At 39.7% G+C, this 18852-nt stretch overlaps 1 protein-coding gene across 3 annotated transcripts in view; it reads right to left on the bottom strand.

Moving 5' to 3' along the window:
* Positions 1 to 18852, bottom strand: part of LOC128857167 (glutamate receptor-interacting protein 2) — a 114177-nt gene that overhangs the window by 9549 nt on the left and 85776 nt on the right. For all 3 annotated transcript variants that reach the window (XM_054092791.1, XM_054092792.1, XM_054092793.1), the window contains exons 4-7: positions 17726 to 18013; positions 13616 to 13806; positions 13144 to 13433; positions 12788 to 12951 (exon numbers count right to left, since the gene is read on the bottom strand). In XM_054092791.1, the coding sequence (XP_053948766.1) occupies positions 12788 to 12951; positions 13144 to 13433; positions 13616 to 13806; positions 17726 to 18013 (933 nt within the window). The remainder of the gene's footprint in view (positions 1 to 12787; positions 12952 to 13143; positions 13434 to 13615; positions 13807 to 17725; positions 18014 to 18852) is intronic.

Below are 18852 nucleotides of genomic sequence, written 5' to 3'. Positions count from 1 at the left end.
CAAAGCTGTTATTAAAGCAATTATGGCTCCTTGGACTAACTCGGAATGTGTTCGACAGTGCAGTTCCGAAATAGATGAACTCTACGGTAATGGGCAGGCCATTATTCGCTGGATACCAGGACATAAAAGAATAGAAAAAAATGAGAGAGCACGTCAGACATGTACCCATCAGTCCCCTTTCTGAAAACAGAACTATTAGATTGGGGAATAAGTTCATAACGTTTTTATATTTCCTTTTACTTTACAACGCTTTGTTTGCTGTTTGGCAAAGGGTAAGTTTACATTTAATAGAATTCTTTCTGCTCTACAAAACTACAATATGTTAATTTTATTTTTGAGTTATTTAATTATTTATTAGTTTTGAGTCTTAGAAATGGAACACCCAGTAGGCAAAAATCAAAATTTTCGGCACCTGCTCATCTCTGCTTTTCATAGAGGTCAAAAAGCTGCCAAAACTTCCGAAGCACGGTACATTTGCGAGGTGTATACAGAAGGTGTAATAGGCGAGTCTGCAGCACGGAAATGGTTTGCAAAGTTCAAAAATGACAACTTTGACGACGATGATACGTCCCGCTGCAGAAGATCTTCCGAATTTGATGAAGAACGTCTCAAATCACTGTTGAAGGTGAACTGACGCCAAACCAGTCGTGAATTGGCGAAAAAAAATGACCTTCTATCTTAATACGATCAACTTCGTTCAATGCGGTTTACCGAGTCAACCAAACAAAGAAAGTCGCCTTCAAATTACTTCTCAGCATCTCGCCCGACAGCTCTTTTTATACCGAATAATCACGGAAGATGAGAAATGGTGCCTATACATCAATATGAAGCAAAGAAAGGAGTGGGTGACTCCAGGAGATACGCCGAGAGTCAAGCCGGATATTGATCCAAAGATGATCATGATATATGTTTGGTGGGTCTGGAAGGCCTGGTACACTGGGAAATGCTCGAAAAGAATGCTACGGTCAACACGGAGCTCTACATTGCTCAGCTACACCGCGTGTGTGAGGCTGAAAAAACCTGATCGACATAGTCAAACCATGCTCCTTCACGATAACGCCAAGGTCCATGTTGCACATGTCGTCAAAGTCGCACTCCAAGAGCTCTAATGGAAGGTTCTTCAGCATCCGCTGTATTCTCCGATTACCATCTTTCCCGCTCCCTGTCAAACCATATGAAGGATGTTACCTTCGATAACAAAGTGGTCCGTAAAAACTGGCTCAACAACTTCTTTGCCACCAGACCAGGCGATTTTTGGCAGAACAACATTAACAAATTGGTCGAGAGTGGGAAGAGGCTGTAAACAGTAACGGCGAATATATAATTAATTCCCTTATTGATGTAATTATGGGTTTTTGTTCAAATAAAAGTCTTCGGTAAAGACGCTACGCACTTATACCCCAACCTAATACTTCGAATTAATAAATAAATAAGTGTCTTATAAAAGGTGGTTAAGTTTCAAGGGCCGGTGTTAATTTTGAATAAAATTCAATTTTTTTAGGAAATTATTGTCACTATTTATTATGATAATATTCGTATGGCTCAATTACGTATAGAAAAAAATATCGGCCAAATGGCCGCCGCGGCATCGGCGGTACACCTTCATCCGATGGTCCAAATTTTCGATGATGCTGAGGCATAATTGAGGTTCTATGCCGTTAATGTGCCGAATTATCTCATCCTTTAGCTCTTGAATTGTTGCTGACTTATCGACGTACACCTTTTCTTTCAAATAACCCCAAAGAAGAAGGTGTGGCTCACATTCAACATCGGCCCTTGAAATTTAACCACTTTATAAGTGTAGTTTCTTGAAGGAAATAATAATATTTTATATCTCGAAATATCCATAAGTCGAACATTTCCATTGGTTGTTCAAGTCATGGAAGCTTGACTGTATTCGTTTTATAGATTTTTGCTGTGCGTCGACTTTTTTCTTTTAGATGCTAATTGAAGTGTCCGATTTTTTCTATTTTTGTGTTAATCTTCTTAAATGATTCGTCATAATCGTCAGTAAAATTATTAACAAGAACTTGGCCGCTTGATAAATTTTTGATTTTACGATTTTTCACTACTCCCGGTCAATAAAAAAACTTTTTTTTTTGTTTTTAAAAATTAGTGTGCCTTTTATCTATTCAAAATGTTATAATATTGTGAGGCAATGTAATTGAATAGGCCCAGCAGGTAGTCCAACATAAGGAAAACGCGATTTCAAACTACCTGTTTAGTATCTGGCATAATTTAAACAATTGAGAAAGGACGGATAGTATTTTTTGTGTTCGGGAGACCCTCTATGAGCCCTGCCTAAAATAAAATGTTTTACAACGTCTCTCTCATTACTTAATAGCCACACCTCGTATGTCTGCCAAATAAACATAATTTCCCTAACAAATAATTTTATCTCAAAATACACAGCGAGTAGAGTTTCGAAAAACATTTGAAATTTCCCACAAATGAGCGTCTAACAAGTTAAAATAGCTTATCGAAATAATAACTATACATTTTTTCCGCATTTGCATCTTAAATTGCACACGGACAAGTAATAAAACTCAATAAAGTCCCTCTATCCACGGCAGCTACTTCGAATGATCAAAAGAAATTTGTGGAAATAAAAAATTAAAAATAGCAAATGACTTTATGCCGCAGTGCCGGCCACATTTGAAGTGTGTCTTCCCGATTTAATGGAGTTCTCGCAAAGAACCAACTTTGAAAACTTAATCTATGGGTTTTTGGCTGTCTGTGCAACCTCCCACACCTCGATAGTGCGTGACCAACCATTCACTTTGCTTTCGTCATAAGGCAATTTTTTATACGCATCTTATATTTGTATGTATTTATGTATGAATGTATGAATGTATGAATGTATGAAAATGTGCGTGTATGTGTGTGTGGTTGTATTATTTTATGATCAGCAAATGTCACAAACTTCTATTGACATAAGTCAAATTGTGCGGCTGACTGCGGCCTCGCCATGCCAACTCTTAAGTTTGCAGGCGATGATCGTTTTGATGTGGGCGCCGTTGCTGAGTTGCCTATTTTTTTGTTCTAATGGGTACGTGAATTGTGCTCTAAGGCCAGCGAAATAATATTTGACTTTGTTTGTGCGCGGAATATTGAGAAATCATTGAGTTCGATCCGCACTATGGCCGGGTATGTAACATCAAAGTAGCAAAAATTGGCGATCGTCATGCAATTAAAAGCTTTTTTTGTTTTTGTTTTAAAAAATTAAATGCTTACTAACTAACAATTGTTATTTGTATGATGGCATGTGGCGTACCGCAGCCTTTGATTTCCTAATACAAATCAATTTGAACTGGCAATTTTCAAAGCAGCTTTTTTGACACAAAATTTCTCAGAATAATTCGACATTTTTTCCATTCCATATTAATACCCTGCGTACTTAGCCGGCTCTCTGCGGCCTAATCTCGATAATCTGTGGCTTTGTCACGGACGGTGACGACATTCTTCTAAATGCAAGTATTTGAGGGAAAATAAAAATCGAGCCAAAGTACTCGATACTAACCGCATGTACACTAGGCCGGGTCGATTTGTGGGGAGGCAAAAAAATCGCCCATTGCTCTGTGAAAATCAAAATAAGAAACTTTGCCGAAGGAACAATACCTCTAAAACGAATTTTGGGTCGAACTTTAACTTCATTTCTTCGCTAGCAGCATTGGTCAATATTTGTCGTAAACTGTGTTTTTGATTTTGTGTTTTGGAATTAAGCTACCATTATTATTTGAAAAAAGTTAATAGTGACTGGAAAATCTGGTCATGTCACAAACTTAAGAAGTCAATTCTGAGTGATAAACAGCCATTTGCGGACAGAAGTCTTCGGAAAATAGAGCAAAACCAGTCGCCCAAGGCTAAGACAGTGCGAGCTGTTGTTGTAGCAGTAAGAGAAGCCCCGTCAGTGTGGGGCATATTATCGGACGTCTTCGTCAGACTCATCTAAAGGTAGGCCCAAGAATCATGCTGTTTCGACAGGTTGTGTTTAGAGGGGGAGCGGAGTTAGATGAGTGAGTTTTAAAGTGCCTTCACATGCCGGGCATAAGTTCGGTATGTTGGGGTCAATTCTGGATAAGTAGGAGTTTAACCTGCTACAATATCCAGAACGTAATTGTGCCAGTATTACGCGGGTCTCACTGGGAAGCCGGAGCTCCTTATCTGCTGTAGGTGGTGGTTGGACTCCGATTACGGCATTCACTGGACGGGAGCTTATGAAGGTGATAACAGTCTCCCGGTGAATGTTGTTTAATGTCTGTCTAAACACTGTCTGGTCCAGTAGGTATATGTTTGCTTTGTCCTGGATCTCGCCGGCATAGTGTAGTTGGTGTCTCCTGATGTGCCTGGGAGGCGGCTTTGGCTTTGGCAGCAGGTGTCTGCAAGGGTGAAACCTGCGGAAGCACCCTAACAGGAACTGCTTGCTGAGCAGTTTGTTACGCTCCTTCACAGGTAGCATATTGGCCTCGTTGTGAAGGTGTTATATTGGGGACATCAGGAGGCAGCCCGTCGCTGTCCGAATGGCAGTATTTTGACAGGTCTGGAGCTTTATCCACTGTGTGTCCCTGGTTCCAGGCGACCAGACAGGCGCAGCATAGTTTAAAACTTACCGGCCAATTGCCTTAAATGTCGACTTTTACCTTGAGTTGCAGTTTGACCTCTTTTGTCCAGGTGGTAAAGAGGGTCGCCGTGCACTTAGTGGGGGAAAGTTGGAGATTCCTCGCAGTGAAAAAGCGAGAAAGGTCGGTGAGGTAGTTTTTCACTTTTGAGCGCAAGCCATCGATGTCATTGCCCGATGCCATTATCGTGCAATCGGCAGCGTATGTGACCAGGGAGACTCCCTCTGCTGGCTGGGGGAGTTTCGAGATGTAGAAGTTCCCATTGGCAGCCGGCTCTACGTTACCGGAATGACTCCGGTTTTTCCCTACCAAGGCCTGCCGCCCTAGTAAACTAGCCCTGTCTAGTGAACAGTCTATCTAGACAATGCGAGCTCTCACTTATCAGCGCCCACAAGAGAGTGTTTGAACACTCAAAAGATCGAATTATTGGGTCATGTTCAAGTTTCAAACTTTTTGCAAATTCAAAAAAAAAAAACAAATTCAACAAATTTTCATAAAAATATTAAATCAGAATTTGTAGAAAAATTTCAAATTTAAAGGGGCTTAAAAACCGCGTTAAGTTTTGACATACAGTAGGTTCTGTTTTTATGCGGTAGATACGTTCCGCAAGAAACAGCATAAAAAAAACAGCATAAAAAAGCTATTAGTTCTATAGTAAAACTATAGATACGTTTCAAATGCTAAAACCGCATAAATCTGAAATAATGTAATAAAATCGCATAAAAAAGGGCACTAGTCCCATATTATAACTATAGATACGTTCCATAGACCGCATGAATCTGAAATAATGAAATAAAATCGCATAAACAAAATATTGTATTTTTGAAAATTATATCTTTATTTAAGAAACGTCAGAATCGAAAAATAAATTTAAGTCAGAAATAGAATCAGACAATACCCGCATGTTGCGCATTCGTTTAGGATTTGGCGTAAAATCACTTCCGTCACTTGAGGAAATGTACACGTCTGATCTGGATGTTGATGCAGGCGGTTCCATACTTGTAGGGTTAGCATTTCTGATGTAATCTGTGATGAGTTTTTGCTTAGCTGGTTTAGAATCTTGTTTATATGTACAATTCCCGATAGGTCGTCATGCATTTTTTAATTAAAAAAAAACCGCACTATTTCAAAACCGCATAAAAAAAAGCCGCATAAAAACAGAACCTACTGTATTTGTTTTTTGTTTTTTTTTGCAGACGGTGTTGAGTGTATTATTTCACATAAGAATTCAAAATTATTAAAAAAATTAAATAAATTAAATTTCGAGCATTCCCTGTCGTAATTGCACAAAGATAATGGGCTAAAATTTCCACACTGTCACATACATTTTTTTTTTTTTTTTTTCAAAAAAGGAAACATTAAAAATAAAATAAATAAAAATACGTGTTAAAGAGCGAACAGCATTTGTAAGAGGTGGCGCAAAATTAATTACTCTATCAGAAGGTTTGTAATTTTGACTACTTACGTCACTCGGACGTTTGCCACTGCCTGTCAAGGGGCGGCCGGCATATTTTATTGACCTTTTTTATTGCAGTTTATTTATTACTTTTGCATATTTTTATATAAGTTGCAGTTTCGAAAATATTCACCAAAAAAGGGAGGAAGATAATTTATTTTGAAGAACCGAAAAGCAATTTCGTAATTTGCACAGGTTTTCCCTTAAGTAATGATTTTAGAATATAATTAGAAAACCCAAAAAAGTGCCTGCCAAGTAAATTTTGTTTGAAAGTGATCCATCTATAAGGTACTTGTTCATTAAATGAGGCTCGATGGGGACTTGGTTTTCACGAGTTTCCTTAGTTAGAATGCATAATATTTTCATTGACTATTCAGAACTACAAAAAACTAAAAGTAAAAAAAAATCGTATAAAAAATGAAGCGGAGAGAATGAAAGCAAATGTAAATGAATTACGTCATTTCACAACTGATTCTGTCAATTTCACTGACAACCCAGTAGCGGTCCGCATGCTCAAGCTCTCTGTATTCTCTTAACTATGGCTAGCAATTAAATATTCAATATTTCTAGTTTGGGCGCTTTCCCAAATAAACCGCTGCACAGTGGGGCCGTTTGGGAATTTAGCGGAACTCATGGATCAAGAAATATCAAAACAAATGATTGTTCCTATATGGATTTGAGATGCTGAACTCGAAAAAGTTATCCAGTTTTTTTTTTTTAAGTATTCGAACTGGGCCTCTAACGCATCCGTTTTTGAACCACACTGAAAATTGTACGGAATTTAGGCCAAAGCACATAAAAAAACCCTTAGTACTGTGGGAGCTGGTAGGAGTTTGATTCCAGATAACCAGAACAACTGGTATCGAGCCAGCCTTCGGTCAACTTTTTTCTGGCACGACTGTCGCTGTTGGTTCTTTATGTAGAAATTGTAAAAAAAACTTTGAGCCTGGTTATAGTCCTTCGATAAAACTTAAATTTTGATAATAGGGATAAATAAGTTCGGGTTACAATGTTTTCACTCTGAGGAGCTGTGGAGAGAGGAGCGTTTGTGCGCTTTTATCTTTTAGTTCTATCCTGATTTATTTATTAAGAGCTGATACTCCAGAATGTACCTATCTGGGCCTGACCCGAGATGCTGCTGAAAGGCAGTGGTAATTACCAAGACTATCTACCGTCGCTTGGACTACCAGGTAGATCTCAGTAGGGCCCCCAGATGTTATGCCAGCACACACTAAGTCAAAAGTCAGCTGAGAGTTGTAAGACGGGCTTAATGGCAAAGGTTGGGGCTAAATGTCATTTAATGAACAAATATGTAAGAAGAGTTGCTCAGGTCTCAAGCCGTTGTGAATGTTATAACGGGTGATTTTTTAGCTATTATCTTTTTAAACAGTTGGTTTAAACAGCTGACGCACGTTTCGTGTTTTGTTTCACTGTCAAACATCTTCAGTTTGGTCTATAATTTAACCATGAATCGTCTTACAAACGAACAACGCTTGCAAATCATTGAATTTTATTATAAAAATGCGTGTTCTGTTAAGAAAGTTTAAGATCCACTTTTTATCGAAAAATTGTGTTCAGCGACGAAACTCATTTTTGGATCAATGGGTAAGTAATTAAGCAGAATTGTCGATTTTGAAGTGAAGATCAGCCAGAAGAATTGCAAGAGCTACCAATGTATCCAGAAAAGGTCACAGTTTGGTGCGGTTTATGGGCTGAAGGCATCAATGGACCGTACTTCTTCAAAGATGCTGCGAATCGTAACGTAACTGTGAATGGTGAGCGCTACCGTTAAATTTGCCCCAAATGCAAGAGCTTGACTTGCATGACATGTGGTTTCAGCAAGACGGTGCCACATGCCACACAGCACGCGTAACAATGGACTTGTTGAGAGGCGAGTTCGGTGAACATTTTATTTCACGTTCGGGATCTGTCAATTGGCCACCCCAGATTGTGCGATATAACGCCTTTAGATTATCTTTTGTGGGGCTATGTCAAAGCTCATGTCTATTCAGACAAGTCTGCTTCAATTAACGCATTGGAAGACAACATTAAAGCATTTATATGTGAGATACCGGCCGAGACATTGGAAAGAGTATGCCAAAATTGGACTAAGCGGATGGACCATTTGAAGCGCAGTCGCGGGCAACATTTGCATGAAATAATCTTCAAACATTAAATTATATGGACTATACTATCGATTTAAATAAAAATTTCATGAATTTTTCTGAATTTTACGTGTGTTTTTTTGAAAAACTTTCCTATAGATCTTAAAAAATCACCCTTTACATAGTTGGAGTTGACTTGAATGAGAATCCGCAGCTGCTATTGGTAAAAGCCTGACTGTAGTAAGCAAACCGGGTGTGATTTCAACTATTGACGATGCAAAAGTCAGTTGAAAACTAAGTTAGGATAGGTTAGACAGGTTGCTGTGCTAAGACAAGACACTCGGTGGCCTTAAGGCCCATTTTGATACCTGCATTTGATTTCCACCCCCTAACTAAGTTGCTTAAACCAATTAGATCTTTTCAAGAAGGTCACTAGTCCCTCCAAGGAGAATTGAAAACTGAAGGCGGCAATTTATATTTTATTACCTATTTATACAATTTATTGAAAAAATAATTTGTAATATGAAGAAAATTTTCAATTTGGCTCTGAAATCTGAACGTTTATGCATGACATAAAATTAAAAACAAAAAAAAAACATTTTTATGAAAATAGACACCGCCGTTTAACTATTTTCCCTCCTCTTCTTGACAAAATAATGAATTCAAATTTCAGCACCCAATCTTTGAAAAAACTACGCATATTACAAAAATACACACATACTCATAAACACATGTTTCCCCTGATATGCCTGCCTTTAGGCGCCGAACAATGCCCGTTACCGCAAAATGTTGTTAGCAGTCGTGCAACATCGCGCCAGCAACATGACAACGCCATTGTTAAGTGTCACACAGCGCACAAATGTCGCATAAATCAAAAACTTGCAACTTTTTGGTTTTCAGAAAAGAGAGAAGTGAGTGAAAATCGTAACGAATGTAAATTTTGGAATCATTTTCAGCCACAGAACTATGGTAGAATTTGAAAGTATATACAGTGGCGGTCAAAATAATAGACGCTAGCCATGTGGCAGGATTTTGATTTTTTTTTTTTTATAAATTTTTTTGTTTGACTATTTTCCCATTTATTTTTTATTATATTATATATATGTATACTTATTTATTTATAACATATTTCATACTATAAAAAAGTATATATAACTCAAAGTTTCAAACTTTGTAGGTAGGTTAAATGGCAAGAGTACCACGGGGGCACTGCAAGTAACACTAGAGTGCCGCTTTGATACTCATAATGTAGACCACGGCCTGCGAAAAATTTTAAAAACTTAAAGGAAGTAAACCCATCTACAACCAACCAGGGCTGTTGATGTAGTGGAGGATAGAAACGAGATCTAGGTCGGAGAACTGTCTCAGGTTATCCCCGAAAGGCACACAAAGGTACCTCAAGCGACTAGCCGCCAGAACCGGACATTTGCAAAGTAAGTATTCGACAGTTTCTTTCTCTGCCGGATCCCCCCAGTTTCTGCAATGCGAGCTGTACTGAAATCCTAACTTCCCCGCATGAGTTCCGATCACCCAGTGATCCGTGGCCACTACCGCAGTGAGTTTGGAAATTGAATGGCGTGGGATCCCCAGCACCAACTGTCTAGCGATTTTTTAAGAAATAAGAGCAGTTTGCCTTTAACAACTGTTAAGGGAACACCGATGTCTGGGATGGGGACAACTGAAATCGTTTCTGTCGATCCTTTCCTGGCAAGCTCATCGGCAATTTCACTTCCCTCTATGTTTCAATGCCCTGGAACACAGAAAAGATAAGTGTTTCTTATACAACGAGACGTTTATCTCCCCCTTACAGGAGTTGACCAGAAGAGAGCTGCAACATGGCGACGACAGGCCTTAATCGCAATCGATAATCTAGGAAAAGATACGAGGGCGGTCCAATAAGTACCCGTGTTGGATGACAGAGTGCGTTCCTGAGGGAAGTTGAAGACAGCATCGGTGTGCTGCCATCTATCAAACGTCGGCGAAACAAATTTCACACTGATTGATAGGTTATTTTGGAATTGGCAGCTATTCGAGTAAGACGTGTTTCGTGGTTTTCACTAAGATGGAAAAATAGCAGCATCGTTCGGTAATTCGATTTTTGTTTTTGGATGGGAAAAAATGTGAGGAGATAAAAGCAAAGTTGGATGCTGCCTATGGGGACCCTTCGCCATCTCTGACCACAGTTAGATATTGGTTCAACGAATTTAAACGTGGGCGAGCATCCGTTTTTGATGAGGAGCGACCAGGACACCCGGCAGACGTAGTTACCGAGGAAATCATTCAAAAAGTCCACGACATGATTCTCACTGATCGACGAACGAAAGTGCGCGATGTAACAGAGGTCATAGGTGGATTGACTGGAGCGGCAAGTAATATTTTACATGATAAGTTGGCGTATTTGGAACAATTTAAGCGAAATACGAAGGAATTTTTGCGTCGAGTTGTCACCGTTGATGAAACCTGGATTCATTATTACACACCAAAAACTAAGTAACAACAGCAACAATCAAAACAATGGCTTTCTCCCGGTGAATCTGCTCGAAAGAAGGCGAAGATAGTCCCATCGGTCAGAAAAGTTAGGGGCAAGGTTTTTTTTGGATGAAAACGTCGTCATCCTCATGGACTTTTTAGAAAAGGGTAGAACGATCACTAGACAGCACTACAGTGATTTTTTGGACCGCTTTCACAAAAAATTAAAGGAGACACGGCCGCATTTGGCGAAAAAGAAGTTGCTGTTTCACCACGATAACGCACCAGTACATTCAACTGGAATTGTCGCCACCAAACTGCATGAATTGCGTTATGATTTGTTGCCGCACCCCTCATATTCACCCTATGCTCTGGATCTCTACGACTTTTTCTTGTTCCCTAACATGAAGAAATGGCTCGCGCGAAAAAAAATGTACCTCAAACGAGGAAGTCATCGCCGAGACAGGCGAGGGTATTTTGGGAAGTTAGACAAATCGTATTTTATATAGGGGTTAAAAAAATGGCCGGAGCGTTGGGAGTAGTGTATCTTTCTAAGAGGGGACTATGTTGAAAAATAATAAAAAAATCTTTGAAAAAATGGTGCCTTCATTTCTCACACGGGTTCTTATTGTACCCCCCTCGTATGTCTCCCTCCCAACAGCGATCCCTAAGCTCTTTGCGGAAGGGTCGCGATGGCTTCTGTTGAAAAACCTTCTAGTTTTCGGCAGTTTAAAGGCGACTGAAATGTACAAACTTTGTACAAAATTCCCATTTCAGTGTTTCCAGGTAAGTTTTAACGGGTTTGGCAACGTAAGGCCGAGCGTTGTCATGCTGTAGAATCACTTTTTCATGCCTCTACACGTATTGTGGCCGCTTCTCGCGCAGTGCTTGGCTTAATCGCATCAATTCAAGACGATACCGATCCCCAGTGATGGTTTCGCTTGGTTTTAACAGTTCATAATAAATAACACCAACTTGGTCTCACCAAATATATAGCATAACCTTCGCAGCGTGAATATTCGGCCGAGGCGCCAACAAAGAAGCATTACCGGGCAGTCCCCATGACTTTATTTTCTTTGGATTGCTGTAATGAATCCATTTTTCATCACCCGTCGCGATGCAATGAAGAAAACCCTTCCTTTTTTGCCGCTGGCGCAGTTGTTCACAGGGGAAAAAACGACGTTCAACATCCCTTGGTTTTAACTCATAAGGAATCCAAGTCCCCTGTTACTGAATCATTTCCAAAGCATGCAATCGCTTGGAAATGGATTGAGGGGTAACTCCTAATACTGGAGCAAGCTCTTCTTGACACGACGTTTGACACGGATCCTAATTGAGCAATGACTCCAATTCAGCTTCAGCGTCTTCGAAGGTTTTTGGCATTCCCTCACGCGGACGGTCGTCAACATTAAAATCACCGTCCTTGAAGCAGCGACGGAACCAATCTCGTCACATTGTTTCACTTAAAGCAGCATCTCCATAAAGTTCTTTTTCGAAAGAAAGAGGAAAATCAACACTTCCCGCAAATGACGATTATTCGGCACGAAATCAGATATTTTCACAAAACCAAAAGTTTGATGGTACCGAAACAAAATCACTGATGTTTCGAAGCAGTTTGTTTACCAAATGTCCAAGCTTGGTTTATGACGCTTAGGTTATGTTAGAAACGACTAGCACACACTGCTGGCGGCATCTATTGACCAACAGCGGGAACTTAGTTGCGCATCTAATATATGATTGGTGCTATGCATTTTCTTCCAAGCATTTAAAAAACATTTCACGCATTCACGTAATGAACGAAAATGCATATACAAAATAAGTAGTCAAATCTTGGTTACATGCCGCGCTTCAATTATTTTGACCGCCACTGTATGCATATGAATATATAGATATTTAAAAACAACAACAACAACAACATAATCGTACGTCAACAAATCGTCTGCACGCAGCTGTCAACGCAACGCTGACAAACAGCAGCATATTACAAAAAAAAATAAAAAAATAAAAAAACAAAAAAAAAATACAAAAACTAAACTAAAGCGCCAAGTAAAAGTCAAATTGTAGACGAGAGAAATTACACAAGCAACAAATACATTTCGCTCGCCCTACACCCCACACCCGCCCCCAGCAAGACGTACCTCGTCGCGACAACGCGTGTGCCGGCATAATTTGCATTTGTGTGTAGCCGCGGCCTGTGTTCGCATCCAACATTGTCATCACTTCGTCCGGACTGTAGGCTGAGTTCTCGATTAGGGTGTCGTCGATGGAGAGCACTTGATCACCCACTGACAAGGCGCCACATCTACAATGAAGAAAATGAAGCACAAAATTTCATTTACACACACAAGAAGGACGTTAGAAAAAATGTTTAAAATTACATACATACATACACATGCACATACATACATACGTACATATGCGCAAATGTACACGCGCAAAAACTGAAATGCTTATTCTATGGAACTTAGATATTTTCATCACGAGCATCTCCTACCTGTCTGCGATGCTGGCTGGCATTATGCTCGCTATGTAAATGCCCGCAGCGCTAACCTCGTCGATTTTCGTGTGATCCATATGACTGGCCGCCGGATAGTTGCACAACACCAAGCCTAATTTATCATTCATGGGTCGCTCGATTTCAATCAATAGTGGGCCCATTGAGAACTCAACACTCTGCACCACGGACACGTCATATTCGACAGTGAGATTTGTGTAACCGGAAACGTGTCCGCCGCATTTGATGATCTGTTGCGCCTCTGCCAAAGTTTTGCCAATGAGCGATAGCTTTAAATAAATTAAAAACAAAAAAAAAACAAATCACAGAAAAACAAATATTTGTAAGTAGGAACTTTCATGAAACCAGCTGCGCATTGTCAAATGTGCCATTGAGGACACGCGCACATCCGCACATTCGCTTTCATTCTCTGTTGCTCACTCATCAACACTTTTTTCTATGGAATACTCACATTATCCACACGCAGCAGCCGATCGCCTGGTTTGATGCGTCCGGTCTTGTAGACGGGTCCATGTGGCCGTACATGCGTAACGATCAATGGGAAATCGCCACCGCCACGTAACGTTAAACCCAAACAGCCGCTTTCGCGTTCCACGGTGATCTGCGCCAATTTCGATGTGACACACAAACTATTCTGGGAGACTGTAGCGAGTTGGCGGCGGTGACGAAAGACAGCAGTGATATGCAGGAGTGTAGCGCATTTGCAATGCATTCCGTATTAAATCCATGTAAACAATGGATTATAGCCAGCGCAACAACAACAAGTGTGCGTTGAGATTCCATTCAATGGGTCAATCAGAAATGTTGGCACATCGATCGGCGTGGCATGCAGTGGCGTTGATGTTTTTGTCGATGGATGGATCGACAGTTGGTAAGATGCATCGGAAATTCCATTTAGGTCAGGTGATGACGGGCAGACATAAAACCAAGTGGCGAAAAGTGTTGGCGTTAATTGTTGAGAAATTTGCGCAGAATCAAAGAACATAGAGCGGAGAAGGAAAAGAAATTGTAAGTTAAAATATTTTCATATCGGATTTTATTGAACGATTATTCACTTATGAAATATGTACGTACACCCAGTAGCATAAGTCTGCGAACAGTGAGTGATTAGTGCTAAAAAATTCACAATGATTTTCGTGTCAAAAATTTTTCGCTATTTTTTTTATAACATATAAAATAATAGAAGGTAAATCAAGGTTTAAAACTTTCAAAAAAATACCAGACAATTCAACGAATTATTGGGTTGGGAATAAGTTCATAACGTTTTTATACAAGGTGTGTTCAAAAAGTATCGCGAATTTTGTGTTTTTTTTAATTATTTATTTATTCATTAATATCTATAGGGTGATATTTTAACAGATATAGGAAAGTTTTTCAGAAAACACACGTAGAATTCAGAAGACTACATGAAATTTTTATTTAAATCGATAGAACAGTCCATATAATTTAACGTTTGAAGATTATTTCATGCAAATGTTGACCGCGACTGCAAATGGTCCATCCGCTTAGTCCAATTTTGGCATTCTCTTTCCAATGTTTCGGCCGGTATCTCACAAATGCTTTAATGTTGTCTTCCGATGCGTTAATTTAAGCAGGCTTGTCTGAATAAACATGAGCTTTAACATAGCCCCACAAAAATAATCTAAAGGCGTTATATCGCACAATCTGGGGTGGCCAATTGACAGATCCCGAACGTGAAATAAAATGTTCACCGAACTCGCCTCTCAACAAGTCCATTGTTACGCGTGCTGTGTGGCATGTGGCACCGTCTTGCTGAAACCACATGTCATGCAAGTCAAGCTCTTGCATTTTGGGCAAAAAAAGTTGGATATCATTTCACGGTAGCGCTCACCATTCACAGTTACGTTACGATTCGCAGCATCTTTGAAGAAGTACGGTCCAATGATACCTCCAGCCCATAAACCGCACCAAGCTGTGACCTTTTCTGGATACATTGGTAGCTCTTGCAATTCTTCTGGCTGATCCTCACTCCAAAATCGACAATTCTGCTTATTTACGTACCCATTGATCCAAAGATGAGCTTCGTCGCTGAACACAATTTTTCGATAAAAAAAGTGGATCTTAAACTTTCTTAACAGAACACGCATTTTTATAATAAAATTCAATAATTTGCAAGCGTTGTTCGTTTGTAAGGCGATTCATGGTTAAATTATAGACCAAACTGAAGATGTTTGACAGTGAAACAAAACACGAAACGTGCGTCAGCTGTATCAACCAACTAAAGATAATAGCTAAAAAATCACCCTTTATTTGGTCCCCTTCAAAGTAATCCCCAGGAGATATTATGCACTTGTGCCAACGTTTTTTCCCATCTTCGAAGCACTTCAAAAATCGTTTTTCTTTATCTTGTTCAGCTCCTCCTTCGATGCCGTCTTTATCTCGTCAATAGTAGCATAGCGTCGTCCTTTCATGGGCCTCTTGAGTTTCGGGAACAAGAAAAAGACACAGGGGGCCAGATCTGGGCAATACGGCGGCTGTGACTTCATTAGTGTGTTGTGTTTGGCCAAAAAGTCACGCAAGAGCCAATTTTTGTTCTTCCAAAAATCCGGGCGTTTCTGACGGATTGCGCATTGCCTCGCACAAATTGCGCATAACTTGCAGGTAATATTCCTTATTAAACGTTTTATCCTGTGGCAAGAACTCCTGATGCACAACGCCCCTGCAATCGAACAAACCGTTAAGCAAAACTTTTACATTCGATCGAGGCGCGCTTTTTTCGGTCTTGGTTCATGCGGCAGCTTCCATTGAGATGATTGAGCTTAAATCTATGATTCATAACCATAAATCTATGATTCATCACCAATTATGACCCTCTGGAGCAAATTTGGGCCGTCGCGGACAGAGTCCAATATCTCATTTGTTCGAAATTGAGCAGTTTTGGTACGAATTTTGCGGCGACCCGTCTCATGCCTGATATGTCTACGTCCTCAACAATATCTCTAACAGTGATTCGACGATTGGCCAAAACCCTTTTCTTCACTTCATCAATTTTTTCGTCTGTTGTTGAAGTGCTCGGGCGTTCGGCCGTTTTTTCGTCGTTCACATCTTCTCGGCTTTCTGAGAACATTTTGTCCCACCGATAAGCGTTGCTTTGGTCCAAAGTAGCTTCACGGTATGACACAGTCAACATTCGGAATGCATCCGCGCACTTAATTTCGTTTTTCACACAAAATTAGATACATTGATCCATCTTTTTGAATAGGTGAAAATCGAAGACGAGCCGAAACACGTGCAAGCAAAGCAGCTGTCAACAATTAACTGAATATTCAAAATGGCCGAACTCGTCGGCATAAGTGAGAGACATGAGTACCAACATATCGCCACAAAAAAATCGAAATTAGAATATGCGTAACCTGCGAAAATTCAAAATTCGCGATTCTTTTTGAACACACCTTCCTTTTACTTTACAACGATTTGCTAGCTTGTTGGGCAAAGGGTAAGTTTTCATTCAATAGAACTCTTTCTGCTCTACAAAACTATGTTAATCGTATTTTTGAGTTATTTAATTATTTATTAGTTTTGAGTCTTAGAAATGGAATACCCAGAATGCTATGCTATGAATGCTATGAAATCAAAGCTGTAGAAAGAATTACTTATTGTCATACGACAGGTGTAATTAATAAAGGAGGCAAAAAAAAAAATTGTGTGGGCGTCCTTTCCAGACAACGCCCGTCAGGTATCCACGCGGTGAAACTTGGTTTATTTCCCTTCTTTCTGCAGCTTTAGTCCGGAGGATGAGGTGGAATCATCTCATCACCTTCTTCTCAGCTCTTCTGCTCTCGCTGGACTGAGATCAAAACATCTTGCCTTTCACTTGATTCTCTCTACACTCACGGATTTAGTAGGCTTAGATATTACCCACCTAATGAATTTCATCTATGGTATGAAGCGTTAACACCATAACCTTCAAAGCCATCCTTCCTTCCTTCTCCAATTTTATAATTTCTACCACGGATTCAAATGAGACGAATACTGTGGTATGAGCAATATATGTAAGTCCAATATTAGTCGAGATTTAAGCTAAATGGTAGCCAAGAAGAAATACGAAGGACTTTCGGGGCTAGGAAACCAAGTCCACAATTATGGTCTTTACAAGTGAACAGCTTCATGCACAGGCCACTAACACTAAAATAAATAATGACAGTATAACCGACCCAAAAAAACCAAAAAAAAACAATTTTCGAAAAGAAAAGCATAGTAAGTTAATATGTACATATGGATCTACAAACTTCAAGGTGAATAGCTGCATTTTACGAAAAAATATTTTGAATTCCCTTATTTTACTTTTTTAAAGCAAGCTTGTTTCTAGATCACCCTTTTCTTTTGGGAAATAGTAAGCCTCAATCATTTCTCTAATCAATTTGTAACTACAAATACAGTGCATGCTAAACTGCTTATCAGCAACATTTCCATAAACATTTGTGAAACACGCCAGCAACATGCCCCCGAATGCGCGTATGTTTATAAACATTTTGTTGCTCACTTAAACAATTGAATTTAATGTACAAATGTATGTATGTATATTAGCTTGCATACTCACTGTATTCGGGCAATGAATATTCGATTTCCACAACAGCAGGCACACAGCGAGCATCGCCCGCATCAACACCACCACCACCACCAGTAGAGCCAGTCGAAGAGCCATTCCCAGCAGCTGCTGAGCCATCGCAGGCACCGCACAGCATGCTCATGACGTGTTGATTACTCAACCCAATTGTTGAGATGCCGTCAATTTGATGAATACGATCGCCAGGCGCTAGAAAATCCGCAGCATGACCCAGTGGACTCAGCGCGCCAATAACAGGTGGATACGATAGGTCGTTGCGTTCTATCGATATGTGAATGCAATTTATGTCGAAGCGGCGTCGGTGAATGGGTCGTCATCATCGGCATCGTCGTAGTGGTTAAGCATGCAATGAAAGAAAAAAAAAAGAAAAATAGAATAAATAAATAAATAAACAAAATTGCCAATTAGACGCTGAAGCCGTAAAGAAGCGTTAAAATTTGTGGTAGAATCATTAGAAGCGCACCGATTGAGGCGAATTGTGGGTTGTCGATTGCACTTAAGAGAAATGAACGAACATACTATACATGCATACATATGTCAGTGCACATGTATGTGTGTATGTATGCATGGGTGTATGCATAGATTGTTGCAAAGTTGGCTTGCAATGGATGTTTGGATTTCTGTTTATTTACTTAACAGACAAGTGTTGTTTGTAGTTTTATTATTACTTGTATGTTTGTATATATATATATATATGTATGTGTGTATAAGTACAACTGCATATGTTTCAAGTACAAAAAGCGCACGAAAAGTGGCTGCTACAGCAGGAAAGTCCAAATGTTGTTAAAGCGAATTGCTGGCAATAAAATTTCCTGTGTGCCTTGTTGTTGCTACGTTGGCCGCCTTTAATGAATGCATTGAAGTGTTCAATAAATGTGTAAAAGTTTGCTCCACCTTTATACAGACACACACATACATAAGTACTATGTAAAGGGTGGTTAAATTTCAAGGGCCGATGTTGAATGTGAACCACACCTAGCCTTCAAAGACACCGTTGGACTTCTTCCTTTGGGGTTATTTGAAAGAAAAGGTGTACGTCGATGAGACAGCAACAATTCAAGGGCTAAAGGATGAGATAATTCGGCACATTAACGGCATAG

The sequence above is a fragment of the Anastrepha ludens genome, chromosome 3 (genome assembly GCF_028408465.1).
Source record: "Anastrepha ludens isolate Willacy chromosome 3, idAnaLude1.1, whole genome shotgun sequence".
NCBI lineage: Eukaryota > Metazoa > Arthropoda > Insecta > Diptera > Tephritidae > Anastrepha > Anastrepha ludens.
The sequence above is the reverse complement of the archived record's forward strand: the minus strand, read 5'-3'. Positions and strand labels throughout refer to the sequence as shown.